The sequence below is a fragment of the Sinocyclocheilus anshuiensis genome, unplaced genomic scaffold (genome assembly GCF_001515605.1).
Source record: "Sinocyclocheilus anshuiensis isolate Anshui unplaced genomic scaffold, SAMN03320099.WGS_v1.1 scaffold190, whole genome shotgun sequence".
In the NCBI taxonomy this organism is placed as follows: domain Eukaryota; kingdom Metazoa; phylum Chordata; class Actinopteri; order Cypriniformes; family Cyprinidae; genus Sinocyclocheilus; species Sinocyclocheilus anshuiensis.
In genome coordinates this window covers 97,715-124,405 of record NW_015547663.1, presented here as the reverse complement: position 1 = coordinate 124,405, position 26,691 = coordinate 97,715, and the positions used below count along the sequence as shown (strand labels likewise).

The 26,691-nt window shown below is 36.9% G+C and overlaps 1 protein-coding gene across 1 annotated transcript in view; it reads left to right on the top strand.

Annotated features, from left to right (window-relative positions):
* Window positions 1–26,691, top strand: part of LOC107702414 (attractin-like protein 1) — a 101,253-nt gene that overhangs the window by 59,286 nt on the left and 15,276 nt on the right. The window contains 3 exon segments of the mRNA XM_016504738.1: window positions 683–685; window positions 8,088–8,181; window positions 23,996–24,103. Of these exon segments, the coding sequence (XP_016360224.1) occupies window positions 683–685; window positions 8,088–8,181; window positions 23,996–24,103 (205 nt within the window).

The following is a 26,691-nucleotide window of genomic DNA, read 5'->3' as shown; positions in this document are numbered from 1 at the left end:
TAGGGCTGTCAAAATGACTGAAAAACTAAATTCGAATTTTCTACTTAAATATAATCAAAATTCGAATTATATTCGAATTTAAAAGGCATAATTTCAGTTAGGGGGGAAAAAGCTTTTGGCTTCTCTCCTGAGGCCACAAGAGGGCGCATCGAGCAAAATATTATGCATGTTTCTTCAAAGCGTAATAACTATCTTTAACATGACTAATAACACGACTATCTTTGAAAAAAAGTGCATAATGTTTAAAATAATGTTTATAAACCATATATAATTAATAAAGTTGCTTGAACAATTAGAAGAAAAAAACAGCACCATGCATGTATGTATAGTTTAATACAAAGGACCGAAAACCAATCGCAAAGAGTACTTTTTCATTTAAAAACACGAGTTGCAGTGCAATCGGGAAACATGAGATACAGTGGGATGGGGGAAAACTGCCATAACGTCTTTAGACATGTTTTTTAAAAGTTGAACTTGCATTAATTTTACATGGCTTTCTAAACATGCCGCTCTCTGCGAGACGTGAGTGCAACGCTGATAGATGTCCCTCTAGAAAATTTGATAAATATGCGTTCTGTATGAACGGCTTGGTTTCAGTTTTGACGTAAACAACATCATCTCCACACTGATGCTCTCGTTTTCCACAATATATGAATGAACAACGTAGCAGTGCCGCATCTAGTTGGTTCAACTGGGTAGGCTAACAAAAGCATTCAAATGCAATCAATGACACATACATCGTCATCGCATCTCGTGCGCCACTGATAAGGCTGCCTGACGGCTGACGCAGACCTTAAATTCGAATGCAACGTTTTTGCATTCGAATGCGGATTTCTTTTTTTAATTCGACGAATATTCGAAATTCTAAAAAAATGTTGACAGCCCTATTGCTTACACTACCGTATTCAACTAAAGTCCTAAATGATCTGATGTAATGCACTTTGATAGAATTGCAGTCAAAATGGCGAAATGTCATGAGAAAAAGATCCATAGTCATTATTGTAGCAATTAATTAAAGGGATAGTTCCCCCAAAAATGAAAATTGTCATTAATTACTCACCCTCATGTCGTTCCAAACCCATAAGACCTTCGTTCATTTTCGGAACACAAATTAAGATATTTTTGATGAAATCTGAGAGCTTTCTCCACATTCAAGGCCCAGAAAGGTAGTAAGGACATCGTTAAAACAGTCCATGTGACATCAGTGGTTCAACAGCAATGTTCTTTGTGCACAGAAAGCTTCATAACACTGCGGATGAACCACTGATGTCACAGACTATTTTAATGATATTCTTACTACTGTTCTGGGCCTTGAACTTGGTAGTTGCATTGCTGTCTATGCAGGGTAAGAAAGCTCTCAGACTTCATCAAAAGTATCTTAATTTGTGTTCAGAAGATGAACGAAGGGTTTGGAATGACACGAGGGCGAGTAATTAATGACTGAATTTTCATTTTTGGGTGAACTATCCCTTTAAGCATCGCTTACATAGAAGTCACTTTCAAACCAAGCAGCTTTCTGTTGATAAACGCGGTAAATTTGCATCACCAATTTCACCCTCATGCAAAACTGCCCATTTTGAGGATTCCTTCTGAAATCGCCTGCTAATCGTCTGTTTATCTTTACTGTATATTCCAAGTCTTTTAAAGAAATGTATTACCTAAGTAGTGGGAAATTAAAGTTTATTGAAAAACTTGACATCCAGTCTAGCTTTTTTTGGCGCTACATTACATAACAATGTCCGATTTGGGAAAAAATACTTGTTGAGAGTCAAATAATTTCAATACATTTTTTGATTTGGTTTACAAAATGGGTTTAAACGTCGTATTGACTCATGGAGTGAAAGAATATTAATAATGACTTCAATCTAGGTCTGATTCTCATATAAAGCCATCATATGACTTCAGAATATAATGCACACCACATAATACAATGAACCACATTAATGTTGCATTTGTGTCTTTTTTGAAACTTGAAAACACCTTTCAGCACCTTTTTAATTGTAATTGCATACAACCCTTTTCCAAGCACTTTTCCTGGAAAAAAATACAACCAGAATTTTCTTCAGAATGTCTCCTTAAGCAGCACAGCAGAAATAAATTCATATTGAAATGGAACAAATTGAGGGTGAGTAAGCAATGACAGCATTTTTGGTTTTGGCTGCACAAGATTAGACAAAATACAACTGAAAATGAACTGTTGATGTTGTAAACAACTTGCTACCACGCAATGCTTCATGCAAAACTGCTCTGCCCCCTCATTTGTACGAGGTGTCATTGCCACAAGGTAGATCAGTAATCCTGATTTGTTCATTTCTGTGCAATTTCTTGATTTGCCATTAAATGCACACCTGTTCCCATTATTTCTTATTAGATTTGGTTGTAGAGGGCATCTTTCTCTTTCTAAATGGTCAATCTCTTGGTGCTCCTGCACCCTCTGGTGCTTGTCCTGGATTCAGATCATTGTCCTGGATTAGACACCCCCTCTGGAAGCTGGTGTCAAACGCTGATGCACTCCGACACGGGGTCAACTTGTGCTCCAAACAGTCATGTTATACAGCTCGCTTGTTTCTGACTGCCTGGGCAATCAGTTTAACTAGTTAACTTCAAGCATGCCTTAGTGTGTGTAGTCCTCAACACTTGCAGCACAAGCATGCTTCCATTAATCCGTTACTTTACCGACATTAGAAAATGCTTGTAATAGAAGCTTGGCATTTCCTTCTAGCAGTCTGCTAAATTCAAACATACCGTCAGAAGCACCTTCAAAAGCGTCTGCTCACCAACATCATTTATTCAAATATAGGTGAAGAAAGAACACAGTCTTTTGAGGTGAATGAGAAACTGTCAGGCGTTGAAAACCGTTCTGTCATCTGGGAAGTTCACATGCTGTTGTGTGTATGATGCTCACGCATCATACAGGAAATTGCCCCAGCTTCAGCGCGCCTTCCCTTGACATCTAGAAGCAATAGGTGAGAAGAAGCATAGTTGATTTCAAATGCTTCAAATGGTTGTGTACTTGCCAGATTACTTGTTTTAACCTTGTGAATTGCTGTGGAAAATGTGCCATGGCAAGGTGTGGTACAGCTGTCAAATAGGATAAAGTGTCAAACAATGATTTTTCTTCTTTTTTTAAAGTGTTCATCCATAATAGTGTTCACCCCCACGTACACTACCATTTAATAATTTGAAGTCAGTTATATTAGAATATCTCAGTTATAGTCAGAATATTAGAATGATTTCTGAAGGATCATGCAACACTGAAGACTGGAGTAATGGCTGCTGAAAATTCAGCTTTGCTATCACAGGAATACATTACATTTTAAAATGTATTAAAATAGAAAGCAGTTATTTTACATCGTAATAGTATTTCAAAACATTGCTGTTTTTACTGTATTTTATGATCAAATAAATGCACCCTAGGTAAATTGCCAACCCCAAACTTAGTGAACCGTTGTATGTATGTACTGTATCTTTCCCTCAGAAAGTGTCACTTTTTCAAAAAACAAACAAATATTTAGGCATCGTTGTATGGGAGTTAGCAGTAGGCAGGATGTGTGCTGCCAGTCGAGTGTTTTCCTGCAATGAGCGGTTTCCTGATTTCATCAATGTGATTTGTGCTTTTATCCCACCGAGTCAGATAGCCAAACTCATGACAGCTGGAATCAAGACTAGCCTCAGGCAGATTCTGTTCAATTACCAGTACAGCTAGAGAGATGGTCGCTGACAAGGTATATCTCTCCACACATCTCCCCCTGAATTATGAACCGCTTCTCCGAAATACAACACATTAAAAGTGGAAATAGACCAAATGTGACACTGAAGACTGGAGTAATGGCTGCTGAAAATTCAGCTTTGCTATCACAGGAATACATTACATTTTAAAATGTATTAAAATAGAAAGCAGTTATTTTACATCGTAATAGTATTTCAAAACATTGCTGTTTTTACTGTATTTTATGATCAAATAAATGCACCCTAGGTAAATTGCCAACCCCAAACTTAGTGAACCGTTGTATGTATGTACTGTATCTTTCCCTCAGAAAGTGTCACTTTTTCAAAAAACAAACAAATATTTAGGCATCGTTGTATGGGAGTTAGCAGTAGGCAGGATGTGTGCTGCCAGTCGAGTGTTTTCCTGCAATGAGCGGTTTCCTGATTTCATCAATGTGATTTGTGCTTTTATCCCACCGAGTCAGATAGCCAAACTCATGACAGCTGGAATCAAGACTAGCCTCAGGCAGATTCTGTTCAATTACCAGTACAGCTAGAGAGATGGTCGCTGACAAGGTATATCTCTCCACACATCTCCCCCTGAATTATGAACCGCTTCTCCGAAATACAACACATTAAAAGTGGAAATAGACCAAAACTGCCACAGATGCTGCCTAACATACAAACCTGTTATATTACTTTCCTTATAATATAATCTTTCCAGTTATTATAATCTAAAAAATGACCCTCTCTGTAAAAAGGGCTCTGCAGGAGGGTGTCAGAAATGTATCACTGATTGAGAACTTGTCAGTGTGCAACCTGAAATTAGAGTGGTTACCATGAGCAATAGCGAAAATGCATTTCCACCCTGTGAATGGCTTTTAACAGTCTCTTTGTTAAATGCAAGATAATGCATTTGGTTCAATTCCTGCAATCCATTTGCTTTTATTTAATATCTAGCGCATGCTGTTCAGTCTTCAGGGTTCGACAAGAGTACCTTCCCTCCCAGGTTTGCTGTAACTGTCTCTTTTTATCCATTCTGCACGTAGATTGCTTCATTCAGATGAGACAGGGGACGTGCCTCTTGATGTCTGCATCTGCGAAATTACCAAAAATGTCCTTCAAATGATTTCAGTTCCCAGACATTTGCTCATTTACATGGAGCTCAGTGAGTCAGCAAACTGTAACGCGGAGTGATTTGACTACGAGTTTGACTAAACATCGATTGTAAGAGGGGTGTCATGCCATACGATCGTCCTTTGGATCCTACTCTCACTGCAATGAGACAGTCAGGGATGCCAGGAAGACTAAAAATGGTTGCTCAATTGGCAGAAAATGAAATCATCAGGGGGATGACAGTGACATTTTTGTCTCATATGGTCTTGTTGATGTCAGTGGTCCTTTATGAGACTGAAGAAAACTCATCTGGCCTAAGGGGAATGTGTGTCATCTTCATTGCATCGTTAGTATCTCCTAGTTCCTTTTCTGTTAGCTGTCCGTTGCAATCTCTGACTTTTATTTTTTGTATTCTGTTATTAAAGTCTAATGTTAATGTTGCAGAACACAATGGACTGCACTAGAAGAAGAAGAAATGCAGATCTTTGGAATAACACCTGCATTTTGCCCTAAAACGTCTGACGTGACTCCTGAAATGGGTCAATACAAGGCTGCTCATCTACCTAATTGCTGCTAATTATCTAAATAACACTTTAGTCCAAAGTTTAATCATCAATTTGTTGATCTGGATCTTTTCTGCTCCTGCAAATGGGGGAAAAAAAGCCTTCTCCAAGTCAGTGGAGTGGTTTGTTTGTTTGTTGGATCAGAGCAAACGAGTTACTTAAACTTAGATACACCTTTTTTATCATTGTATAGCAGTTGGCTTTTCCGTTCTTTCTCCCACAGCTCATTCCACACCTTTCATACTGTCTTCTGCTTTGAATTTTCCCCGGATGCCACCTTCATTTTCTCACGTTTACTCAAGCCACCGAATGTACCACCACACGAGGGGCGAGAACCTTTAATTGCTTTATTTTTCGTATTCGGATTCCAGGTGTAACCGCGGAGGGAATTAAGTCCTGTTTACTGCCTGCAATGCACCGGATGAAAGGTTCCGATCTGAAGGGGGATTTCTACCGCACTGCTACTTAATCGAGCCATTCAAGTTTCTCTCTTCCCCATTCGTCTCCAATTTGCCATTTTCTTCAAACGACCCCAAGATGGCGTGCGTTTGAAAGCATTAAAAGGATTTCATCATTCTTTTTTTTTTTCTCCACATCTTTTTTTCATCTGTGCGAACCGTGAATTAATTTCACACGCAGATGTTTACGAATGCTCACATATCTCCGTAAATACAGTCAGCAAAAGCAATTTCCTTACAATTCATGACTTCGCTGTCGGCGCAGTTTTTAAGATTTGCCTTTTGAAGCACATCGCCAGACCATAGTCTCAGCCTCAGATGTCATGCCCACGGACCGTTGGCTGAACGTCTGATGTATATGGCACACAAAAGGGGAAACACTTCAGGAGTTTTGAAGTGGTCATCGGATTGGTTGAATTATACAGGATTTCCAGGAGACGTGTGTGTCGCATTCTTTAACGTTCCGCCTGGAAACAAAGATGCTGTGGCTCCAAACCCACTCACGAAAGAAGAAAGCCGTCGTGATGAGCGCTTATCAGGATCAACTAAACGCTGGATTTTCAAAAGTATGTGAAATATTTCAAGTTCGCGGCATAGAATCTTTCAAATACGTCCGAGAGTTTTACACACCGGTCTGTTATTGTGGCGACATTTCCACGCCCCGAAGCGTGACGCTGAAAGGAAACAAACTGTGATTGGTTGTTTGACATGTCGGTCAAATGGCCTCATGGGCGGGCCTTGGCTAATGAATGCTGCCATGAATTCCAGACCTTCAGCCGTCAGTCTGAAGGTCTGGCTACGGGAGACTAGCCAGACCATATCACTTGACTGAAAAGATCAGATTTCTCAGCTTGACCACTGGAAGGCCTTCTGCGCGTTTCAGAAATGTGTTGACTTGTCTTTTGTCCATTTACTTTAATCTTTTAAAGTGGGATTATCTTTTATTGCACTGTAAAATCTTTAACAAGATGCAACAAAGCAAACCAAGTTTTGGCTTGGTTTGACCAAGTTTTGCTTTTCATATTTTTCATCTATTGGACGGTATAAACATAAATATGTCACTGAGCCATACTTGCTCATAGTGCAAAGCTTTTTTTAACACTTACAAATGAAGACATAAGAGATGAGAGGCAAGTGTTGCATTAAAGTAACATGAAGTTGTGTTTTATTAATGGCAATTGTATATTTGTGATTTGAAGGATGGGCAATATGACTCAAATTTTATATTACAGTATGAGTAATTTAATATCACAGTAACAATATGCCATGATATAGATAGTGTTTTTGCTGGAATATTAATGAAATATATTTTTATATTTTAAATAGCAATGTGGTGATGCATGTTTTTAGATTATTCTGTTAGTTATCTTATTTTAATTTTTATTTTGAACCTGGAAGCAAACAAAGTTTATTTATAACAAATAAATAATAAATCTTACACCAATACATCAAACATCAAAGCATCTGTTAAATATCAATTAAAGGGCTCAGATCAGTAAAGCTAACTGCTTGCTCCAACCAGGGCCGTATTAACCATTGGGCTAGGTGTGGCTGAAGCCCCGGGGCCCGGACAAGGAGGGGGCCCGTGATTGGCTGTGGGGTATTTTGACTGGTCATCGGTAGCGCCGATTGCCAAAGCCCCGCCCCTCACATATTAGCGCTATTATTTAGTGGAGCTTTTCCATATATTCCATGCATTACCTTTAGAGATTAAAACGTAACGTTTGAATTTGGTTTACCAATCAAATGCATTTATTCTATATTTTTACTTTTGAACGACCCGTGCACCACGTATCAATCAGGTGATCGCTGCAATGTCCGCATTCACCTCTCTTCACTTCGTTCTGGCATAATCTGGAAATGGTCATGCAAAGAACAATCTTCGATAAGTAAAAATGTAAACTATTCTAAAAGAAAGTGAGAGAGGGGCTATTCTAAAAAAAAATGAAGTGAGAGGGGAAAACATGAGTTAGTCAGTAAAATCCCCAGCTATCAGGTTATTTTACTAAAGCTGATGATGGAGTGGAAGTTGTGAAACAGCAAGTGGACCGGGCACATGGAGCAGATAAAATCACAGCGTCATCGTCCCCACAGATTTTAGGTTAGTTTGATTAACAAGTAAACAACTTGATGGATGTATATTGCTTTTTGTGTTTGAACAAATTATTCGCTTATGGGTTGAGAGAGAAACCGGTAGAAATATAGCCTATCAATCGTTTTGCGTGGCATGATGTAGGTTAAGCTTTTCATTTAAACGCATTTTAAGCGCTGTGGTTTAAAAACAAATTTAACTTTGGAAGATCAAACAGACCTGTTGGGCCTCCAGGCGACGAGAGGTATGTCACAAAACATAAAGCATAAAGCGCTTTCCATCACAAGAATATACAGTAACCGTGATAAGGACATTGTATGCTTTGTGGCAGAGTCCTTGTAATTTCAAAATAGTCAAGTATCTGCTGATTAATTCAGTTGTTTGACATTGTATCATATATTGTATGACTTTACACTGTGGTAAATCTGTTCTCCCTTTTCTGTTTTGTGGTTTTTCCTTCACATGGAATTTGATTAAATGCTCTGAGAAGTACATATAAAGCCTTGACAGCCACATGAAACAGCTCTGCACAGTCCAATGCTTACAAACATGCCCATCTCCCTAATTAGGGACCCTTATGAGCCAGTTAGCTCTGACAAGAGTTATCTAATGCAGTTTAGAGCAGACCCAACGATAAGCACAGCAGATGTCTGCACATCGAGGAGAGAGATGCCATACTTCCACTATTTCTCCTGCCTTTCTTCCTTTCGTTGTGGCAGAATTACAGGCTATCGAAGGGTCTAGGTTTTGGATAATGAGTTCATTTGCTGCCTGGTAGCACCCAAAAGTTACTATAAGATATCCACGAGAATGATTAGCCAATGTCGTAGTGTCCGTAATGCGTTTATTCCATTTTAATGGACAGAGTTGACATTGATAATCAGGGAGGTTGATCTCTTTTGCTTCTGTCCTAATTGATGTATGGAAATAAACAAGAGTTATGATTGCAGCCATCCAAAGCTATATTCATCTAAAGAATTAAATCCAATAATGTGTGATGGGGGCAGATGGGCTTCCACCATTAGCATTCGGTTCACTGCAGAGCTGCACTCCACAGGTTCAGATTATCTGTTTGTTTCTGCCCTCAAGTACTCTCAAAAAAGCTTTTATCTTTTAATTTAAAATGATTGAAAAGTTTGAGGAGGCACTCCAGAAAAATAATTGCTTCTGAAAATGTATTTTCTCCTTCCTTTTTGTCTTGATCAAGAAAGAGCCTGAATGACGTGCACCTCATTTTGGCACCAATCATTTAACAAGGTCACGTTTTTGATTTTTGCCTTGGCAGCACGAGGTGGAGACAGAAATGAAACTAAGAGGGATTTTTCAGAGCTTTTCCTTTGCATTCAGAGGCATGCGAATAGTGGTCATATATTAGCATTTTGAAGTGTAACTTTCAGTTTGTATGATTATAAACGAAGACGCTGTCCTGCCCTGCAACCTCTGCTTTGAATGCCTTTTGTCCTGACTGACTTATTGAAAGACATGAGTTGAAATCAACGGACATGTATATAACTTCCATTATGCAAATGTTCTCTACTACACTGATTTTGGCGGAGAGATCAAACAAGGGAATATCTAAACAAGGGAATATCTAAAAAGCAGCAGTGCTCAACACAAATCAGAGTGCTTGTCTTTGATTTCCTTCAGTGCGTCGTTTCCCGGAAAATTCTAGAGAACGTCTCATTGTCATCTGCCTGGATATTTGCACAGTTGCGTTTGTCTTATTTCGGTTTCAGCTTTAGCTCTAAAGTCTCTTGTTTTGAAGCACAGTGCTTGAAAATCTGGTTAAAACCATCCAATTAGTGCTTAACCTCATGCATCATGCGATTATTTGATCTCTCAAACAAAATCTATTGTATTTAATCATTTTCAGGGTTTTTTTCCCCATATATTTTAAAATGTAATTTATTCCTGTGATGGCAAAGCTGTATTTTCAGCAGCCATTACTCCAGTCTTCAGAGTCACGAGATCCTTCAGAAACTGTTCTAATATACTGATTTGGTGCTCAAGAAACAAGTCTTATTATTATAAACGTTGAAAACAGTTGTGCTGCTTAATATTTTTGAAAATTTTGATATATTTTTCTGGATTCTTTATTGAATGGAAAGTTCAAAACAGCATGTATTTGAAATTGAATTTTTTTATTATATAATAAATATTATGTGTGACCCTGGACCACAAAACCAGTCTTAAGTCGCTGGGGTATATTTGTAGCAATAGCCAAAAATACATTGTATGGGTCAAAATTATAGATTTTTCTTTTATGCCAAAAATCATTAGGATATTAAGTAAAGATCATGTTCCATGAAGATATTTTGTAAATTTCCCACTGTAAATATATTAAAACTTAATTTTTGATTAGCTATCTTGGCCAAATATTGTCCTATCCTAACAAACCATACATCAATGGAAAGCTTATATATTCAGCTTATATCGAAAAATGGACCCTTATGACTGGTTTTGTGGTCCAGGGTCACATATCTATAATTTATATAATAAAAAGTTATATTAACAATATTAAGAATAAAATATTAATATGTATAATAAATATATTTTTAAATATAATTATGTGATGCCTACATTTACTTGCAGCATTTCATATGACTAATTTATGTTTTTTTTTTATTGTTTCTTTTTTAAAACAAAATCGATTTTTTTATTTCTCAAAAACATTTTACTTGATGGGTGCTCATGACAATTCCCAACACATCATCACATGTGTTTTCCTCTATTTATATTTTCAGAATTATTTATACAGAGACATAATGTGGTGGTCACATTTTCAGATGTCAGTGGGATGGAGATATGATATATTAGTGGATTTGGTTGGTAATTATACAAAGCGTATAAAGACTAAAGCATAGATCCCAAACATAATGAATGGGTCAGATGATTCTTTGTACTGAATGTAAATAATTTCATAGCTTAATATTTTCTTTGCAGGAAATCTCCAAGCATTTTTGTTGCTGTTTTGTAGTCTTGGCCAGTCTTGTCCCATAGTGGTGTACTTTATCTGACTAAACATCTGATCTGACTTCATATACAGACTTAGGGATGCTCAAAGCTACCACATTGGATGGTTTGGCCATTGTCCTCAAAGATGAATTGGCCTTGTGAAACCACATAGCGTGAGATAGCGGTATGACAATTTCAAATCAAGTCTCAGTATGACAGATCTGAAAAATGTATTCTAGCTTATGTTTAGTGGAGGAAGAAATGTGTTCCATGTCTCTGAGTTGATTCATCACAGTGATATAGGTATAGTCTCTGTGTGTGTGTGTGTGTGTGTGTGTGTGTTTGTCATTGGATCTAGATATGGGGGAGTAAGCATACAAATTAGAGAGAATCTAACAGATTTGTGTGTGTGTGTGTGTGTGTGTGTGTGTGTGTGTGTGTGTGTGTGTGTTTAGCCCTGATGTTAAGTGATTATGCTGAGCCAGGTGCATTAGAGGACTGTCATCTGATGTCGGAGGGCTTGATAATGGTGTTTTGCATTTACCGCAGTGGAGCATTACAGAGTCACTTATGCCGCTGTCTTCTGGACATGTGGGCTGGTTCGCATTTGTGTAGGTGATTATGGTTTCTGTCAGTGTGTGAAATTCCAGAAATATCCCTTAACTTTTCATGTTTCATTTGAGGTTGCAGCAGTCATAGCTCTTTGCCTCATTTTATTGCTGTGCTGCATGATACAACAGATCAATCTTTTGAAAACAAGGCATCTGTTGTCTTTGTGGATGAAATATTTATCTTGCCTTTTTGGAGAATGACGTGTCAACAGCCTGGTTTCTCATAGCTAGAAATTAGACAGTGGGAGGGAAGATTACAAAAAGTGCAATTAAACAGTCTTATCTCTGCTCTCCAGTGAGCAACACAAACAGGTTTGGCTATGGGCATCGCCCTCGTCTACCCTCATGTTTTATGATTTGTCATATCGAAAAAATACCTTTCCCACTATTCGGACCAATGACTGCAAACCCCAAGCCGAAATGAAAATTAAATGAACAAGACAGAACAGGGGTGATTTAAGAATAATGAAACCGTGTCTCCCTGAGTTATTGCATTTCGTCTAACATGCAGTCTCATTCAATTCGGTTCTGAGTGCCTGAAGAGGAGCGAATATACTCATAATGAAGGTTACATGCCTCTGCTGTGCCCTATCACATAATAATTTTTGGCAAATCGGATTTTTTAATCGATTCAGACAAAACTGGAAAATAATGTCTGGTGACTCTTGTCTTACCCAACCTTTTTGGCTGATTTGTTAACAAAAAGATTTGATGATTGATTATAATGCCGGACAGGCATAACATTCGGACGAACCATGCTTTGCACTGGAAATAGTTCACAGGTGCTAGAGTGGCTCTGTACCATTTCAGGGGCACAGATGACCGACGTCTGCACTAAATGTCAGTGTAGAGTGGGAGGAATGACTTCTGTAAAACAGACGGTGGGGGCATTGACATTTCACTGTGCAGTGTCGTACTCCTGGTCATACAGCACTCTTTGATTGAACAGCATTGCTTTAAATGCACATCATTGTCACAATACGGTCGTTTTTAATGCAGTCATGTATGCTTGCAGTAGTGATGAGGCTCAAGTCAAGTACACAACTGATGCATGAGGCTGTATGCTGGTGGAGAATCACTAAAAACACTAAACATATATTGCCTTTTGTCCAGTATAGTGATTGCATGCCTTATTTGTTAAAAATAAATAAGCACTTTTTTTTTACTATTTTCTTCAGGAGATGAAATCAATAATGAGTAGGATTCAGGGTAGTACGATGTAGGCACATTTTTCGGTCAGAAGCAAAAGCCACAAATGCAGCCTGACCATCATGAACAACATCGTTTGTGTGCAACATTTGGAGAATTATTGAAGAAGCCGCCTGGGGCTTTGCTTATCAGTGTCACCTTCGTTGGAGAAAAGACGCAGTATCAAGTGCTGATGGTATTACTATCCCTCCATCTTTTTTTCTGATTTTTTTTCCTATTTCCTATTTTTCCCCACAGTTTTTTCCACCTTTTATTATTTCCCCCATTTTTTCTGTTTTTCCCCCTCATTTTGACTTCATAATTTTTGCCACTCTACTCTGTATAATGACTATATAGAATAATGGCACTATATTCATATCAAAACCTATTGCAATAGTATAAACAGTTAATACATAATCTAATATATTATGTATTTAATATTAATATTAAACATTAAAAATATCAAAATGTTAAATATTTCTAATAATAACAAATAGTATTGTTAATATTTTATTTTAAATTTGAGATATAATAGCCATCCAAGCTGTGTTGTTTAAATCAGACTAATGCTAATTTATTAGCACAGTCGTGTTAAAGAATAGAATATGTGACTGTGGTGGCCTTGTAGTGATTGTTGATAACTGCATCTATTTTAGTCTGCTATAGACAGGAAAATTTATATAGTCAGTATTATACAGTATTCCAGGCCTGCTGAGTACATGCTTTGGTTTTTCTGGGAGTATCCATTATTATGAAAAACGGAGAAGTTATGATAAAACTTTTTATCTCTGTGATAGGGCCATGTGTTATAAAGAATATTTCTTTTTCAAGGGCATCAGCAATCTTCAGGCAAAGGGAACCAAGAGTTTTATCCTTTTAATATTAATTAAAGGTCATAGTATCAGCCCCAATATAAAACCAGTCTGGCTGGCTTACAGCCCAAGATGTAGGTTTAAGTGACAGAGAAACTGAGCTTTTGGTCTGCAGGATGGAAGCTATACTCTATCTAATGTTGAGTTTTCAATAGCTTTTAGTGATGATCATTCATTAATGATTGTTTGGTGGGTTATAGATATTAAGCATGTCAATTATATAACAATTGGCTTTAAACTATTGATATTTTAAAAGCTAGACGTCCTCAGCTATGCTATAATTAAACAGAGCCTTATTACTTAGCTTAATGAATGAGGTACAATCCTGTGTGACACAAATTGGTCAGGAAAGGACACATTATGCAGAGAGAGAGCTCGATGGAATCAGGACAGCACGGATGCATCAGCTCCTTCTCCAGTCTTGCAGAAAAGCAGCTCTGATCGGTCTGGAAAAAAAGAATGTTTCTGCCCATAAAGAGAGCCTTGCAAACGGCCACAACCATTTGTGACTCTGAACACAGAGGCTCTGCTTCCACTTCATTCATCACACACAAGGGAACCTTTAGTCTATGACAAATGCTCGCCCTCACTTTTCAAGTTGTGGGACTCTCCGAGAGTTTGTTAAATCACAAGTTCACACAAACCGATGTGTGCAAATGATACATGCATTGCTCAGAGAGATGCAGTAGTGTGCTCTGAAGAAATGGATCAATTCAGAGTCTTGAAGTAGAACTGTTCACTTGGCGTTTTCAAAGCAAAGACTTGTGTATCAGTGATCTGGAAATGAATCCCACATATTTGTTCTATGTTTAGCTAAATGTGATGTCCAGGCAAAGAAGGTCATGCTTCCTTTTCTCTAGCCTGTTGTCTGTAGCTATGGTTACATTTTGCAGCACTTGGGGGAGAAATACTGACTCCTTTGAGGTAAATCGAATCCTTCCCAGTACAAGACAAGACAATTATGTTGCTTCTACTGTGAGAATGAGGCATTTTATGACCTATAATATGATGCAACTGATTGTAATTCTTTTCTGTTATTATTCAATTTGTGCATTATGGTGGTTTGTGTTTGGTGTTTATGCTTGTAATTTTAGTTGATTTTAGATTGATTTAGTTTGTTCCAACTGATGTAATCTAGTGACATACAGTAGTTTATAATTGTAATGATTATAGTGACTGATAAAATATCACACAGTATGTACTTTAAGTTGTAGGAATGGTATGTAAAACATATTATATGAATTTATGGCAGATCTGGCCATAAAGACCTAATATCGTTATCTTTATAGTTATCGTTCTTGGTGTGAACGGGGCTTTAAGGCCCGTTCACACCAAGGACAATAACTATAAAGATAATGATAAAGACATATTTCTAAAAATCATTCTCAATATTAACGAATAGCAGAGTCCACACCACAACTATAACGATAATGACATAGAGAAACGATATCGTTGGAATCACTTTCAAAACGATTTTTTGTAATTTTAGTTGATTTTAGATTGATTTAGTTTGTTCCAACTGATGTAATCTAGTGACATACAGTAGTTTATAATTGTAATGATTATAGTGACTGATAAAATATCACACAGTATGTACTTTAAGTTGTAGGAATGGTATGTAAAACATATTATATGAATTTATGGCAGATCTGGCCATAAAGACTAAAGGCCCGTTCACACCAAGCATGATAACTATAAAGATAACGATAAAGATAGTTCTAAAAATCATTCTCAATATTAACGAATAGCAGAGTCCACACCACAGCTATAACAATAAAGGCACAGAGAAACGATATCATTGGAATCATTTTCAGAATTATTTTTTCCAGCTGATGAACGATACAAACACTGATACCCAATCAGAATCCATCCTGCTATAACGAGCTCGAGAAATTAAAACGGCATATGCACGTGCGCTTAGAATAAACAGACGATCTCGTTCGCTGGTGTGGACGTAAATATCGTTATATTTATAGTTCTCGTTCTTGGTGTGAACAGGCCTTAAGAAAGCAGGAGATCTGTATGATATTGATTTTGACTGAGAGCTTTTAAAATAAAAGTATTGACAGGTAACCAGTGCAGCAATGATAATATTGGACTGATATTCATATTTTCTAGACCTGGTTAGAACTCTGGCTGCAGTGTTTTAAACAAACTGCAGCTTATTTATGGAGACAATCGGGCATCCAGCCAGAAGTACATTACAATAATCAGGTCTCAAAGTTATGAATGCATGAACTGACATTCTGCATCTAGTAAGAATATTCTGTAACTCAGATGTCTCTGAGGTGGAAAAATGCAGTGAGGTGCTCAATGGGTAAAACACCCTTTGCAGCAAGCCAAAATTCTGACCATTTGAAGGGTCATGTCCTAGAGATATTTAACAAAGGGTCATCGTGGTGTCTGATATACAGCAACAGTTGGTTGCACATTTCCAATTTGCTTTCTAATGTTCTCTCTATCTTTTCAGTGAGGAAATACTTGCTGCTGTACTGTATAGGGGTATCAGATTGCAGAGATGTCTGCTTCCTATTCTGGCCACTGTGCTAAACAGATACCTGTGATTATGCTTGTTATTTTCTATAAGCCTGATAGCATATTCTAATCTGGCTTCTTCACCTATAGCTGGAAACAGTGTCATTTCCAGTTAGGAACTTTGCTGCTGTACCATGGGTGCAGCAGGCGCAATGATATTACGCAGCGCCTGAAAATAGTCCCTGGACTATGAATGAGAGTATAGTTCCTAGCCATATCGGCCTAGAAAATCGCAACTTTTCATTTTCCATTGGTCTTAGTACACGATGTAACTACAGAAGAGTCAAGTTTTAAATAGGAAAAATATCGAAACTCTTTGGTCACTTTTGAGCGAGATGCTAACGGTCTAATCAGATTCAATGATCTATGCTAAGCTACAGCTAAAAGTGCTACCGCCAGACCCGGAGATCGGCTGAATGGATTCGAAAACGGTAAAACTCAACTGTTTAACTCTTGGGGAGTTGGAAAATGAGCCTATTTTCAAAAATAGTGGAGTGTTCCTTTAAAAGAAGCATCATTAAGAAGAGTAATAAAAGTTGCATCCATGTCCTTGCTCACTCCATCAAGCTTTTCATTGCTTATAGACAAACATTAAGCAGTGAAGATTATTCTGGGACATTTATAGAGAATGTTGGTGCTGACAAAAATGTGGTTGGTTTATAATTAATTAATTAATGTAATTAATTCATTAATTAATTAGCAACAATGTAACAGAAAATGCGTTTTCAGAATGAGCAACCAGTCACCAGCTGACTATAATTGAACGCCCCTGATCTACATACTTGGTAACACTAACAGAGCAATGTCAAATTCAATTTCAAGCCTGTGAGAGTGACTTGTCCTTTGAGCAGGCACTCAGAAGGTCTTTGTGGAATAACCAATGAAGCCAATTTCATAATCTATGTTTTAAAGAGCTAACCAGGTCATTGATGTTTCTCAGGAAGAACTGCATCAGATGGGTGAATGCAGAAGTGATTCTGAGTGGATTACCTTAATTGTACTTTTAAACATGAGCAAATCTTTAGGAGAAAAATTACAAGCTATGAAGTTTTTGAAGATTTACCTTTTTCTGTAAGATCAGTGGGTGCATTTATATCTCACAGTATGCTTTGACAAGTCAACTTTTCTTTCTGTCATTTATCAGGGCAAATTTCTCTGCTTGGTTCAAGACCTCATTTCCAGTTATGATCAGCTGTAATTAATTTGCTGGTTTGTGAGTTGCTTAATTTACATAATTTCTACAGTGAATAATTTGTTAAAATTTTAGCTAGTGTTGGCACTGACAAGTCTTTGCTAGTCAGAATGAATTTCCCCCTCATGCTAGGCTGTTCCTGGGTCTAAAACGTCCACACGTGCAAAGTTGAGTGAGTACGTAATTGCAATTAATAGTTAACATAATTACTTAATTGCATTTTATGTAGGGCTGCACGATTAATCGCATGCAATATTTAACGCGCATCTTGTCCATCACCTCCATCCGCAGGTGATGGAGATTTACCGCTGATTACAGAACCGGCTTTACTGATAAGATGCGCATTAAATATCGCATGCGATTAATCGTGCAGCCCTAATTTTATGTTTGTCTAGGATATAAGAGTTATTTTTGATCAGTTAAGCATCCAAAGTATTTTGAATTTGGCAATGAATTTTCTTCTAACTGATTTGGGACTTTGCTACAATTGAAAGTCTTTTCTTGTTCCTCAATAGTTCTTCAATAGTTGTAATTGTAATTATAAGACTTAAAACCACATAAGACCATGGGTGGCTCCTCATTACCTTGTCTAGGTCAGTGTATGGAACATTTAAGATTTATATAATTGTATTATAAAAGAAAAACATCTTTCCATAAGTTATTCTTTATTTGTTAAAGGAAATCATCTAGAGAATCAACTCGTAACATAATTTTATAATTATTATTGATTATTTATTTAGTAATGCACGATTAAATGTATTTTTATTGCATTTGTATTTTTTATTATAATTATATTGAAGGAAATGAATATAAATTAATTTAACTAGCTAGCTTTTTTAACAACCTTATGCCTTAACCTTAAAACGGTGGTATTTCTGAAGTGTTTCATCGGGGCTGTATTGGTTTTTCATTTCCAGGATGGAAAATCATTCCATTAAATTTTAGTATTTTTGGCCAAAACGGCTTTGAGAGTTTTTAGCCCTTGTTTAATGTCTAACAGGAAAGTCCTAATGCTAGAAAGCGGGGATTTCGGCAGGGTTTAACATGAAGCCTACAGTAAAATCAATGAACAATCAATCTCAATTTCACATCAGTGAGATTTTCACAGCACTTCCCTGGGGCAAGGTTTTAAGAGCATTTCAAAGAATAATAAAATAAGTTTGACCTTAACTCTAGCCTAAGACCCTACACGTTTGTGTGTGCGTGCTTTCCATGTTGAGCTTGGTTTATGGCACTGCAATTATAAAGTATTATAGGTCTCGATTAAAATCCAGTTTTTGTCACACAACAGCATTGCAGATGTACCCTAGTTGGAAAGGACAGCTGCATCCACGAGGGTGCGGGACATGGATGCATCTATGTATTTCTCAGTGATGGACTGGCTTTGTCTTGCATAATTGTTATGGAGATGCCACTGATGTAGTAAAGGCAGTAGGCCTGATGAGTAATAGCAGGTGATGAAGAGAGATGGATAAATTGCAGATGGTGCTTTTTGGCTGTCAACAAAGCCAGGCTGTGTTCCGAGAGAAGATCTATTAGCACAAATGAGAGCATGCCACAGCTCTCTCCCTTCCTGCCATGCTCTCTCACGGCATCTCACTTTTGCTCTCTCCCTGTCATGCTTTGTCATTTTATTTTCTCAGTTCCTCTCCTTGCGTTTGCTCGCTTTCTCACTCATGCACACATGCCCAAACATGCTAGTTGAAGGGGATGAAGGAAAGCAAATAGCTTCATATCAGTATTTAAATGAAGATATAATTAATGGACTCGTAAATATGTGGAAGTTTCACCCCAGAAACGGGCCATTCTGGTACAAATGTCATCTGCGTTTGATGAGAGTGCAGCTTCAAGATGATATCAACCAGCTCGACAGGCAGAATTAACAGCTTGCATCCCTGCCCTTTTAATCCTGCACTTTTCTGACTAAAATCAAAGCAATTTAGATGCAACTTTTCTTTATTTTGTACTAAACTCACATAATTCTGTAACACTTCACAATTTGCTCTCATTTAGTTAATGCGTTAGAACTAAGATTGAGCAATATATTTTATATCTTTGTTGATGTATATGTATATAAAAATACAATTGTTCATTCATGTTAGTTCAGTTCATAAAATGACAATGTTCATGAACTATTATCAGTTCATTAACTATTATTAACAGATTTAACTTTTGATTTAAATTATGTATTGTAAATGTTGAAATTAACATGATTAAAGGAATAGTTTACCCAAAAATGAAAATGTTGTCATCATTTACTCACGCTCATGTCGTTCCAAACCTGTATGAGTCTATAGTATTTCTTTCCCTACTATGGAAGGCAGTGGGGACCAACAACTGTTTGGTTAATCAAAAATCTTCAAAATATCTTCTTTCTTGTTCAACATAAAGAAACTTATACAGGCTTGGAACGACATGAGAGTAAATGATGACAAAATTTTCATTTTTGGGTGAACTGTTCCTTAACGTAGAAGTATTGTTCATTGTTAATTCATGTTAACTAATGTAGTTAACTAATGTTAGTCCATGTTAGGTAAGTGCATTAACTATTATTAACAGATTTAACTTTTGATTTAAAAATGTACAAGTAAATGTTGAAATTACCATTAAGATTGATAAAATGTAGAGTATTGTTCATTGTTAGTTCATGTTAGCATAGTTAACTAATGTTAACAAATGAGTTCTTATTGTGAACTGTTACCAATGCTTCTTCCATAGTTCAAATTTTTCTTGTTAGCTTGTAATGTTTAATACAATAGGCCATCGTAATTCACAATAAAAGAGAATTTAAAAACACATAATAAAGAATAAATGCACAAGAACAAGCATTTTATTTTTATTATTATTAATAATTTTTGCTTTGTTTACAATGTTCGGAGTTATAAATTGTTGCCTCATTTAGTTAATCCAAGAAAGATAAACATTCTGCATTATTATTGCCCTATTTATTATTTTTATTATTATTATTTCTTGGCACTTAGCTTGTTCTGTTTAATGTTTTTAATGACCTATGAATGAGTTATCATAAAAGTGAAAGCACAAGTGCAATATAGAGATTGCAGAAATAAAGGAAGCTGCAATTTTTTTCTTTTTACTTATCAGTCCTCTCCGCATTAGATTATATAGCACAGGTGATCTTATTTTGGATGTACAGCATAAATCATAAGGGTACTAAGAGTGAACTATAAATGGAGTTAAATAGTTTACTCAGAAATTGCACACCACTACAAAATGACCTCAACACATTTATAATGAACTACGTATAGGGAATACCAACTGATTTGAACACTGATTTTTTTTTTTTTTTAACATTTCTCTTCTAGAAGTTGGAAGAGGCAGTTGTTTACCTGAATATGTTTATTTAGTCAAAGACAGTTCACTTAACTTTTCAACTAATCTTACCTCTCCAGTATCTCTCCTTTCATCCACATGCACATTTAGTTACATGGGTTGGTGTCACTCACGTTTTGCAGAGATGATCAGATTGTATTGTCAAGAGAAGCCTTGATGTGAGCAGTGTGCTCAGCTTTGATAATTTCATTATAAATGTGGTCGCGGTGGGATCAGCCATAACAGTCCTCAAGTGGTGATTAATAGAAAAGATAATGAGTGATTAATTACCGTGGTGCCATCAGGGCCCATTTGAGCGGAAGTCATTGAAGAGACCTCTTTGTGTCAGTGCTGAATAGACACCCCCACAGAGACAGCGTTGTCGGCCCCATATGTGCACCGTCAAGGACGTCGCCACCTTCTTGTATTTTAGGTTTGCATGGACACAGGATGTTCATTCTGTGATTTCTGAGGTTGAACTGACTTTCAGAGATTCATAATAAAACACTGATGTATGTGTTTGGTGACATGATGTTATTGGCCCAATTATCATCTTTAAAATCTTTTAGAGAGCTTATTAATCTGAATGCCTTTCTGAGAGTCTTGATATTTCATTATTACATTTACATTGTAATCAAAATCAACTTGCATTGTATTTAAGGTATCAGTTTATGCTCTACCCTGGGAATCGAACCCATGACCTTGTCATTGCTAGCACCATGTTTCCACAGTTTGAGCTACAGGAAGTCTTGCCTATAATGATGTGTTTTAATTGCCAAATTACAGTATCGTTCAATATAGATGCTTGTTCAGAAGCACCGTCTTTCATGTTCATTTTTCAGAATCAGATTGAGTTTTGAAGATCTGTTGCAGAGGTTGAAGATCCATGATCTTGAAAGCATTCAGTGATCTGTCTAACTATGTAATGATACATGCTGCCATTGTTAGAAGATTAGTTAGCATGTGGAAAGCTTGCAGATGAGTAAGTAGTACACAGTGTGTTCATAGGAATTGAATGTTCACTTCAGTTCATTGAGTGCAAAGCTTCTTAGTTTGCCTATCAAGGCACTTAAAGGCATGCACTAGTGTTCCCATTTTATGTGTTCTTTTTGTAGTGAATTATATACAAAGAGAAGTACTGCTATTTACCACTGTTTTTTTTCTCTCTCTTTGAGATTACCATTTACCATGTTCCTGCTGGTTTGAAAAAAAAAATTGTTTTGTTTCCAATTAAGGATTTTTTTTTTTAATTTAAAAAAATCATGAGATTGTCTTTTGAACATTACCCTAAAATATAATATAAACTCATATTTTATTACTTTTATTTTACTTTTATTACTTTATTCAGTTTGAACCAGCTCTAAACAGTGATTTGTTTGTGATTCAGGGGAATGAGTTGTGTTGTTTGTTGTATATCAGAAACACTGCTTGTAATTCCATATAGAAGTAGTTGCACTACATTTCAAAAAGTCTGTAAAAGTTTTTTGTATGTTTTTGAAAAACATCTCTAATGCTCTCCAAGGCTGCATTTATTTATTCAAAAATACAGTGAAAACAGTAATATTGTGAAAAACTATTTTACTATTATACTAAATACTATACTATAAAAACTATTATTAGCATTTTTTCTATTTTAATGTTTTAAAATGTAATTTATTCCTCTGATCCCCAAAGCTGAATTTTGATCCTTCATTCTAATATGTTGATGTGCTGATCAAGAAATTATTCTTATTATTTTCAATTGTATTGTACTTTTTTTTTTTTTTCGGGATTCTTTGAATAGAAAGGTCAGAAAAGAACAGCATTTATTTTAAATAATAATAATAATAATTCATTACATTTATATAGCGCTTTTCTAGGCACTCAAAGCGCTTTACATTGTCAGGGGGTATCTCCTCATCCACCACCATTTTAAATACTTTTAAATAAACCAGTAAATACTATAGTATTATTTAAATACTTTTAAATAAACCAGTGACAATGACAGTACCTCAGCAGTTGTCTTTCGTTATGGGACACAATTAGAGTTTAACTCAGCACTCTTCTCTCCATCACAAATCCAATAGCAATCAGCCTCGTCCTTGGTACCCAAATCAGCCTGCATTTAGATATTGATTGACCGTCGTGAAGACCACTCCATGTTTTAACTCTTGATTATCCAGAGATGATAGAGGCATCACCTGCGACTTCTCCATCTCTCTGAAGTGAGAGAAGCTGATTTGTAGTGTTCTTTTAAGTACAACGTCTTTCAAAGTTTGTCTCCAGGGCAGAAGCTTTCGTTTTCTACATACCTGATGAAGTGTTGTTCATTATTGTTTGATGTTATTGTTGGTAATGAAATGAAATGAGACATTTAAGCAGTGCTTAGGTCTTATTAAGATGTTTATTGAATGTTTCACTGGAAAGGTATTTTAATTGTTCCTTGTGGATACTCTAACTGGCATAGTCCTGTATGATTGAATGCTCTGTATTGCACTGTATTGATCTTTTGTATCAATGTCACACCTGCAGATGCTCATGAATGCTCGCTCTCTTTCATTCAGTGACATCATATGCAGTCTGATTATAGATGAGAAGTCGGTATTGATAAATATATTGATGTGACCTTCAGAAGTACTTCTGACCTGGTCCGTGTCATCTCCTCCTATATGCACAAGCAAGGAAAATTGTGCACCATGTGCACATGATAGATAAACTGTCTATCATAGAGGTAAAATAAGAAGTGTGCCATCGGTTATGGATGGGATTTTCTATAAAGGTTGTGAATTCTGCTTTTAGGGCAACCAGCCAGTCAGTCGAATGGAGAAATTACAGGGAATGCTTCATTAATTAAACTCCACCACTGGAATACTGATGCTCAAGCAATCAATGGCAAAATAATTGCTTGTCATGCATGTTGTGGCAAGAGAAATTTCCTTCCAATCTTTGCAGACATTTGATTAGCCAGGTCCTCCAAACTTTTTTATATGGAACAAATGAATTATTCAACCACCTGTTTCTGTCTGTGCTGGAAAACAGCCAAAGTGCTGTCAATGGCCTCTCTCTCTCACTTTCTGTCTCTCTCTAATCTTTTTTACACCTTCTCCTCTTCTCTTTTCGTAATCTTTTTCCTTCCTCTTTATCTCAACATCCCTGCATACTGCCTCACAGTGTGTGTGTGTATCAGGGTGCTTTTTGGTTTTTCTGTTTTCAATAAATATCAGTCACTGAACTTTCTGTGAGTCATGTCACTTAAGCTGTCAGTCACCACTTTTAATCTGAAATGTGAGATTTTGACAAAGAAAACTGACATCTTAGAGTTGTTTGAAAGTATAAAGTATATTACTAATGTATCATACTTTTCCCCCCTCTTTCTTTCATCTCTTTTTGCTACAGCAACTGATGAGGGAAAGGCAGCAGATGGCCAGTCGCCCTTTTGCCTCTGTCGCGGTGACACTGGATGTGGGCAGCACTCAGATAGAACTGCTTCAGGGTGGAATCGAGGTTAGTTTGACCTTTAAACTTTGAACCAGTTAGGTTTACTTGGCTACCATTACTCAATGAAATGTTTGCCAATATACCGTATCAAATATCTGTGTGGAACGTATTTGTGTGTATATATGGCTCTGAAATAAATTTTCTTCCCTCATTTGAAACCACAGTTTTTCTAATCAGCTACTATTTAATTAAAAAATTAAAGCAAGTAATAAAAGTTCAAGTAAAATAAAAAAAGTCTTCTTAGATATAATCTAGGGGAATATATATATATATATAATGTACCTAACCTTCAGAACCAGCTTAATGAGGTTTCCAGTCTAAATAATGAGCAATACCAAGCAGAAACCGTTTGCAGTTTGACAGCTCTAATTTAAGTGCATCGCGATTCATGGCTGTTACACAACAGACTTGCATGCAGACCTGTGAAAGCAGATGTACCTGCCGCTCAGCAGAGACGTTCAAAACACACGTCCAGCAGCACTTGATGTGCCTCTCCAGAATCCATTAGTGTAGAGTGGAATGGTGCTCAGTGAGCATTATGGGCTGTTGGAGGACACGCCACAAATGAAGAGAGCAGAAAACAACATACTCGTCAATCCTCCAGCTGAACACTGTTCATCATGGATCTTTTTAAACAAACTTTAGCTTCACACTTACAAGCGCATGGCTCTCATTTATGGGGACATCAGCCTTGTGAGAAGAGCCACTTAAGTTCTGTAAAACTGCGTCCACAAGCCAGCTGTTGAGAATTGAAGTTTGCTAACAGAAGTTGTTTTGATAATCAACATTTTGGCTTCAGATGGTAAAGTACCTGCATATCTTATTTTTCTTATTTTGCACACTGTATGGTGAGCGTCTGTTAGCTCAAAAGCTCCTTACTTTACTGAATGTACTCTCAGAACATGTCATTCCTTTTCTGAGATACTGTTGAGTCTCATCACTTTTTAAAGGTGCTGTATGTAGGATTGACACCGAGTGGTTGAACTAGGTATTGCAGTCCAAATTAAAAATATTGTAGAGGGTTTTTTCACCCTGACCCTCCTCCTCAGACTTGACGCATACACAGGTTGCCAGATTGACGACACCAACAGGAACGAGCGCACTTGATGATGAATTAAATGAAATACGCTGTGTTTTCTGCCAACTGGCAACCCTGGGTGCCGAAATACAATTGGTTAAACTGACAGTGGGTGGGTTTCACATACCAAAACAGAGACCGACATTCCGGCCTGGAACGCACATTTTCAAAGGAAAATAACTGACTGTAGCATTGTTTTTCAGATAAACAAATATGTTAACTTAGCATGTTTCTTAAATATCTGCAAACATATTATGGTATTTTTATGCTTTAGTAGAGTCAAAAACTTATATACAGCACCTTTAAGTTCTGTCACCTTTGTAGTGGAAACAGAGACACCTTTTGAGACCGGATTCCTTCTGTTCACTTCTCAGCCTCAGAGGTTTAATTTCGACCAGCACAAATCTTCCAAGCAGTTGCCACTAATGCACAGGCTCACCTCAGGAGGCCCATTATGAGCCGCCACCTTTCTGTTTAATCTCAGAGCTCATTCCCTCAAAGCTTTGATTGCAATAGCATTTCAAGTTTGTATTCAAAATTAGCCAGGGACTATTTTAATGAAACACAATCAAACCCAAAAACAAATGCTCAGTAGGGGATCTAAATTCTCTGCCATTTTGTCCACAGTGGCTTTCTGAGCTTTTCTTCTACGTGCTTTTCTACTATGTTTCTGTTGATTATTTTTAGCATTTGGAGACATCATGGTATGAAATCCTTAAGCATATATTTAGGTTTAGTCTTATGGCATATGTGGCCCCTCATATTGCTCTTCCCCAGCCTTCATCATGTGCTTGGTGATCAACATTGACACTTCTTGGAGTCTGTTGAGGCAGATCCAGATGTTGGCCCCACTATGCTGGGATCTGGCAGCAGCTGAAGGTGAAAGGAGGGAAATGAGAGCAATTCTGTTCTATAAAGGTTAATGAGACAGCATCTGGTGCTGTTGAATTGTTTAGCATAACCTGCTAATAAATAAAGAGGACAATCCAGACAGTTCAGCATAGTAATATGTGCCTGTAGCTCAGCTTCTGTCTGTAGTTATCACAGATCAGCTGACCCAAGACAGATGTTAATAGCAGATTTAACCAAGGTTCGTTTGAGCCGTTACTGTGCAGTAGCTGTGAAGTTTATAGGCCCATTTCAGTATTATTAATAGTAAAAGAAAATTATGACAGAAATTTATTAGTAGAAAAGGGGGAATGGGATTAGGATATGACATGGATTTGAACCTACACATCTAGCTTCAGTGCCACAACTCAGTACTGCATGTCTATCCAAAAATCCATTTAATTGTTTACTCACCACACTTTGTGTGTGTGTGTGTGTGTGATCTAGACGTTTTCAGGAAATTAAAAAAATAGGCTGAATGTCTATGTTTTTCATTAAATTATTATTATATAACGTCTTGTCTATCATCTCTGGAAATATCTTGGTAAAATTCACTTGTTTAGTGCAGAAAAATTGTGATTTCTTGTGGCAAGCAGAAAATAATGTGTTTTTCTCTAGTTTGCTAACG